The 7360-nt window shown below is 35.4% G+C and overlaps 1 protein-coding gene across 1 annotated transcript in view; it reads left to right on the forward strand.

Moving 5' to 3' along the window:
• LOC107661743 (rab proteins geranylgeranyltransferase component A 2-like) overlaps nucleotides 1-7360 on the forward strand; it is a 71506-nt gene extending 64146 nt beyond the window's left edge. The window contains exons 14-15 of the mRNA XM_016451509.1: nucleotides 6323-6480; nucleotides 6602-7360. Coding sequence (XP_016306995.1) covers nucleotides 6323-6480; nucleotides 6602-6871 — 428 coding nt within the window. The 3' untranslated portion in view covers nucleotides 6872-7360. The remainder of the gene's footprint in view (nucleotides 1-6322; nucleotides 6481-6601) is intronic.

The following is a 7360-nucleotide window of genomic DNA, read 5'->3' on the forward strand; positions in this document are numbered from 1 at the left end:
CGTTTGGATCAGGATGGAGCCAAATGGAACAAATAAACAACGACTAGTGCAGATTTCCTAAGGGATTTTAAACCCTTCACAAAGCTCAAGGCTTACATATGACCACATGTAGACTAGATTAAAGGAAACAGATTGCTTTGCTATTACATCTTATATTCAGGGTTAGTGACTTGAACAACCCATAACACTCAGAACACATCTCAAAACCCCTTAGTGGCCAACAGCATAAACCTCTGATGCCTTAGCTACCGCATAGTCTGCCAAAAAAAACAACTCAGAACACCTTAGCATCACATAGCAGCAGACTAAAAAAAACAACACTCCAAATATTTTAGCGACTGCACTTAAAATATCTCTGAACACCTTAGTGGCCATAGAGTGAATTAGTCCCAACCCACTTTTTCAGCTGTGCTGATTAGTAAAGTTTTTTACCCATTCATTTTCTCATTGGGATTTTAAAAGTGCTATGAGCCATGAAACAAACCAACCAATCAACTACGAGAACAGTCACACCATTAACAAACTTTGGTTTGAAGCAAAAAGTAAATGAAAATCAGATAAACAGACAAAGGTACAGCACTGTGTACTTTACAGCTTTAATGAAGGGAAGAACTACAATCCCATGAAGCATTGTGAATGACAATCAAATTAAAAATGATGTTATAAAAGTATAAAACTATTAATTTATAAAATAGTTATTTGTTGTATCTATAGAAAGTTACATTTTTTAAATTTTAAGTTTATAATGTATACAAAACGTTTCAATGTTTCAAAACATTTCAAGATACAAATCCACAAATAGGTGGACTCCACCCACCGTATACTCAAAGCCAATCAGATAACAACCCCATTGCGCTGCCTAATCGTAGCATGACCAATCGCGTTTTGCTATACACTCAGGATGGGAAGAGATTCATTTTGCACTCTGCACCACTCTGAGCACCTTAGTGACGGCATACTTTTCACAACCACAAGGCAATGTGATAAATACCTCTCAAAACACCTAAGCAACTGCATAGTAAAGTGCTAAAAAGCACTTCAAATTTGCACACACAAAAAATGCAAACACTTGCATTTTACTTAATGTAAAATATTTTCATAATATAAGATATTGTAAGTATATGGTCTTTTTAAAAAGGTTGTAGAGACCATTGTTGGTTCAGTGTGTGTGCGTGCACGCGCGCGTGTATGTATACCTATTTAACCATATTTTAGAAATAAATTTGATCTCCAAAAACCTTCCTTTGGGGATGTCCTCATTTGTAAAAACTTCTTGTCATGTGATGTTGCTAAAAAGAACATTATTTTGTGTATTTGGTGTAATGAAATGTGTTTATGCGGTTTAAGGTTCAAAAAACACATTATTTTCTACATACTGTACATTATTGTTTCTCCTCTATGCCCCGCCTTTCTGAAACGCTTTTTTACAAATTTTTTTTCGATTTTTACAAAGCTCATCGGTCGGAAAAGCGAGGTGTGCTCTGATTGGCCAGCTATCCAGTGCGTTGTGATTGGCCGAATACCTCAAGCGTGTGACTGAAATGTTACGCCCCTTACCATACTGTGATGCCTTGTCCCGGAGCGACGAGACAAAACCAATAAAAGCCATTATAAACGAGGCATTTGTTGCATCCAGTGGGGACATAATTACGGATTATAATGACTTGTACTGTCCTTTTATGCGTTGCATTGCATCGCGCCGTGTAAACGTAAAACCATGTCTGCATTTGTAATCGGAGAAATGACAAACAACAAGCGCTACTCTACACTGCCCAAAACTCCTGTTTCTTTGTGTGAACATTTGGGCGGCGTTATGCAAATCTTCCCACATCACATGACGTAGACGGGGCGTGTTTGAACGAGGCATTTTAGGAGGGTGTGGACGATTCTTAACTTTTATAAAGAATATCTCTTTGGGTTTGGAGACTTTAGTTGATTGTGGTTTGGGAGGTTTGCAGCTGCAGGCATGTGTTAGCCACCATCAGGAGTGCTGCTGTATGCTAATGTGACATTGTCACATCTGGGAGCGTGTGTGTGTGTGTATGACCAAACCCAAACACATGCATACTTGCACACTTCAATAGACTTTTTAAACTTAAGGTATAAAATTAAACATAAACATACATTTATACAAAGTAGTTCATTTTATACAAAAGTTGGTCTTTGAATTTAAAAAATTGAAAAACAGACAAAGTAATATATAATGTTTTATATTATTCATGTGTACACTACCATTCAAATATTTGGGGTCTGCAAGATTTTTTTGAAAGAAGTCTCTTCTGCTCACCAAGGCAGCATTTATTTGATCAAAAATACAATCAAAACAGTAATGTTGTGAAATATTACAATCCTTCAGAAATCATTTTAATATGATGATTTTCTGCTCAAGAAATATTTCTTAATTTGATCAATGTTGAAAATAGTTGTGATGCTTAACATTTTTGTGGAAACAGAGGTACATTGTTTTTTTCCAGGATTCTTTGATGAATGGAAGTTCAAGGGAACAGCATTTTTGTAATACCATTTTTTGTGACATAAGTGTCGACTCTTTACTGTCACTTTTGTTCATTTTAATGTGCCTTTGATGAATGAAAGTATTATTTTCTTTAAAAAAATCTTACTGATCCTCAACCTTTGAATGGTGGTGTATATGTTTTATTTTTATTATGATTTTATAACATGTATAATTATGAATATACTAATAAAATAATCAAACCGACATCAATATATTATAAATAACTTTATATATCAATACATATACAGTATACAGTATAAAACTGTTTCTCTGTGTCCATATATTACCTGGTCATGTATGTCCATGACTCTTTCGCTGTGTGTGTTCAGTTAAAGACTTGACCCGGCAGCATTCAGAGGGAAGGATGGGTGGTATATTTGAAGCGGCGTTAAACATTGATGCCACCACACCTCTCCCCCTCTCCAAATTAAGCAAATCACCGGGCCACTCCAGGCAGGAAAAGGAACACGCGTCATAATTGTGTGACATTTGGGTAATGACCGTTCTGACATTTCAGACTGACACCTTCTCCCTCTCGCTTTTTCTAGCCTTTCTTTTCCCACCTTTTTTGCGGCAGAGGCTCATGTATTTAAAGGGTAATGATACAGACTGACAGCTTTACGCTTTAAACGAACCAGTGACACACACGCGCACACACACTCTTGAGACTCTTCTCTTCTGTTGTCCTATAAAGCCATCTCGCCTAAGATGTCATCAAAGGAGAGAAAGCGATTAGGTGACCTACGTCATGCAGCCGCTAACAAAATAACAGTGACTCCTATCATGATAAATCAACAGAGATCTTTTGAAACTGCCATAAGTGGTGTTGGTAAGAACATATTCACTATTAACTAAAAGTTTCCCCTCAGTTAACTCCTAATTTGCTGTATATTGATAGTAAATAAAGTAGTTGTTGTAGTAGTTATGTTTAGGTATTGGATAGGGTTAAGGGATCTGGAATATGGTCATGCAGAATAAGATATTAATATGTGCTTTATAAATACTAATGAACAGCCAGTATGCTAGTAATATACATGCTAATAAGCAACTAGTTAATAGAGAATAGTGTTCCCTAACCTAAAGTTTTAAAATAATGCTTAGAAGAAGAGTGGCGTTTCTATACTACTTCCACTTTTGTGGACAAACAACCTTGTGAGAGAACCCTCTTTTTATGGCATTCTGCAGTCTAAAGAAAGTGTGATTTGTTGCTTTACATGTTGGTCTGTTGATCTCTTCCTTTTTTAAGTGGGTGTTTCTTGCCCGGAATAATCTGCAAAGTGGTCAAGACTATAATGCCGCGAGTCAAAATGTCAGTCTGTGGTGTTCCCATCAACTCATGCTTTCTGCTGTCCTTGGTGCTGAAATTCTCTCTGGCTTTCATATAAAAAATATCCAACACCAACAATTTAGGTTGTAATGTTTCTGTGCACACCTTCGAAGACTTTCCACAGCCCTGATTATTTTATTTTATTTTAAAAAAATTTTGTTTGTTTTAAAAATGAAAACAATTATTTTGTTCATAAATAATATATTATACTCTAGTGTTTTTGTTTTTAAAATAAGGCTTTTCTGCTCACCAAGGCTGCATTTATTTGATCAAAAATACTGTAAAAAAAAAAACAGTAATATTGAAATATTATTATAATTTAAAATAACAGTTTTCTTTTTTCTTTTATATTTTTAAAATGTAGTTTATTCCTGTGATGCAAAGCTGAATTTTCAGCATCATTACTCCAGCCTTTAGTGTCACATGATCCTTCAGAAATGATTCTAATATGCTGGTGAATCATTATTATCAGTTACACAGCCCTGATTATTTTATTTTATTTTAAATTTTTTTTGTTTGTTTTAAAAATGAAAACAATTATTTTGTTCATAAATAATATATTATACTCTAGTGTTTTTGTTTTTAAAACAAGGCTTTTCTGCTCACCAAGGCTGCATTTATTTGATCAAAAAACAGTCATATTGAAATATTATTATAATTTAAAATAACAGTTTTCTTTTTTCTTTTATATTTTTAAAATGTAGTTTATTCCTGTGATGCAAAGCTGAATTTTCAGCATCATTACTCCAGCCTTTAGTGTCACATGATCCTTCAGAAATCACTCTGTGCTTAATAACTCTTCAAGAAACATTTATTATTATCAATGCTGAAAACAGTTCTGCTGCTTAATACTTTTGTGGAAACCATGATTTTTTTTTTTTTTCAAGATTCTTTGATGAATAGAAAGCTCAAATGATTTACTTGAAAGAACTGTCACTTTTGATCAATTTAATGCATCCTTAGTGAATTCATTTAAAAAAAATATCTTCCTGGCCCCTAATGTTTGAATTGTAGTGTACACCACAGTGTTAATGATAACTATTATATTAGTCCAAATTTAACTACTCTGCAGCTTTTTTAACTAAATCTACATGACTTAATTCAAATTTCATGTACTCAATAACATTGTGCCAATAGACGATAGTATCGTGTATCAACGATAGTCAGAGATATCGCCTGTGGCTGATGCCTTTGACGATAGCAAGACGATTATCATTATTATTATTATTATTATCAGGCTAGTAATACTATCTAATTAATATTAAGGCTTATTTGTTCCATCATATTTCTTTTTCAACATTTTTACAGTGTTGTGCGTTATAACCAATCACACACGATTCCGCTGAGTTTATGAATGCAGCGGCCAATCAGAAGCGTTCAGATGAGTCATCGATGAAACACCAGAGTTTTGTTGTTCAGTGCGTGCGCTGGCCGACTGGATTCTGCTCTCTCGCGAATTCTCTCATAATAAACAACAAAGTGCAGTTGTACGGGCGATGTAAGTATAAGAGATTTATTCATCATACAGTGTAGATGGCTACACTGATTATAACAGGAGTTATAATCAGTGAACTCGCACTAGACTGAAGTCAGTGATGATGTTCTTTGATATTGTAAATGTTTTTTGCAAGTTTTCTGTAGCTGCTGTTTGAATAACTGCGGAAATGTAAGCATTATAATTAGTAACTTACAGTGTTAGGCTGCATTTATTTGATCAAAAATACTGTAAAAAAAAAAACAGTAATATTGAAATATTATTATAATTTAAAATAACAGTTTTCTTTTTTCTTTTATATTTTTAAAATGTAGTTTATTCCTGTGATGCAAAGCTGAATTTTCAGCATCATTACTCCAGCCTTTAGTGTCACATGATCCTTCAGAAATGATTCTAATATGCTGGTGAATCATTATTATCAGTTATTATTGGTCAATCATCATTTATGATTCTTAATATTACAACAGTTTCGCTGAATAGAAAATTCAGTGTTTAATGTTGTATTTCTATGTGAAATACAAATCCTTTGTAACAATTGTCTTTAACTTGTATCAATATAGTGTGAGTGTGTCCTTGATGAATAAAAGTTATTTTTTTCTATTTTTCTTTTTTTTTTTTTAAATGCTAGTGTTTCACAGTTTACACAATAATATGAGGCAGCAAAAGCCGTTGCAACATTGATAATGATAAGAAATGTTTCTTGCGCAGCAAATTAGCATATTAGAAAGATTTCTGAAGGATCATGTGACACTGAAGGGAGGAGTAATGATTCTGAAAATTCAGCTTTGATCACAGGAATAAATTACATTTGAAAACATATTCAAATAGAAAACAGCTTTTTTTAATTGTAATGATCTTTAACGGTATTACCGTTTTAGCCCAGATTTGGCTTAATATTTTTCAGAATTGTCAAGAGTAAGACATCTGAAATGCAAGGCCGTCTTATGTCAAGACATTGACATACATGTCTAAACATCACATGCAGGTGCAGAGGAGAGAAGCAAGCCGGCAGTGCTGTGGGTCATGTACTTCAACATGAGGGACACATCAGCCCTGGACAGCAGCAGCTACAGCCTGCCGAGCAACGTTCACGTGTGCACCGGTCCCGATGGCAGCCTGGGCAGCGACTGCTCCATTAAACTGGTGAGTCCAGCAGAGGGAGGCAGACACTTGCGTTCATTGGATCAGATATTGCTTATAGGCTCAATTATGGGATGTTTCTTGTTGGTTTAGGCAAACTGTGATGGTTTCTGTTTATTTCCAGGCTGAATCCGTGTTTCATCATATCCTCCCTGATGAAGAGTTCTGTCCTCCTGCGCCCAACCCAGAGGACATCATCTACGACGGCGACGGTCCGCAGGCCGAAGGGCCCGGCTTTGAAGAGAGTGCTAATACAGAAGCCGATAAAAGCCAGGCAGAGGAAGAAGGTGCCGCCCATGAGAAGAGTCCATCGACTGAGAGCTCTGATCCTGCAGAGATGGACAGTGTTACCCAGCAGGCACCGTCAGACACGACCCCGTCCTCTGAAGAATAACCCCTTTAGAGACGCTTGTTCATTTCTCCACAATCACTGAGTATATGGAATCCAAAATGCATCATGTTCATCTCCAAGTGGGCAAAACCGAAGTTCTCAATCCTGTTATGTTCTTTTTTATACATTTTATGTGCCTTTCTTTTACAGTTTCACACTCGATGCCTGTTTTATTTTGACCGGTTACTGTAAGATGTTTATGTATTTACTTTTTAAAAACCAAAATGCTCAGAATGTATTCACAATTTTGCATGGTTCAAGCAAGGTGCCTATCATATATTCTGGAGTTATTCAGATGACTGAGATTATAATGATTTTGGTCACATGCAGGACAAATACTCTTTATTTTGGCAAGAGGCTGCTTCTTCTAACCTTGTATTTCAGATTGCTATTTGAATGCTGTCTGTCTTTTCATGTCGCCTCACGTCTATTTTGTGTCTTCACATACAAATGTACGCTATAATTGTTGCTGGCATTAAATATTTAATTGAA

The sequence above is a fragment of the Sinocyclocheilus anshuiensis genome, unplaced genomic scaffold (assembly GCF_001515605.1).
Source record: "Sinocyclocheilus anshuiensis isolate Anshui unplaced genomic scaffold, SAMN03320099.WGS_v1.1 scaffold207, whole genome shotgun sequence".
In the NCBI taxonomy this organism is placed as follows: Eukaryota; Metazoa; Chordata; class Actinopteri; order Cypriniformes; family Cyprinidae; genus Sinocyclocheilus; species Sinocyclocheilus anshuiensis.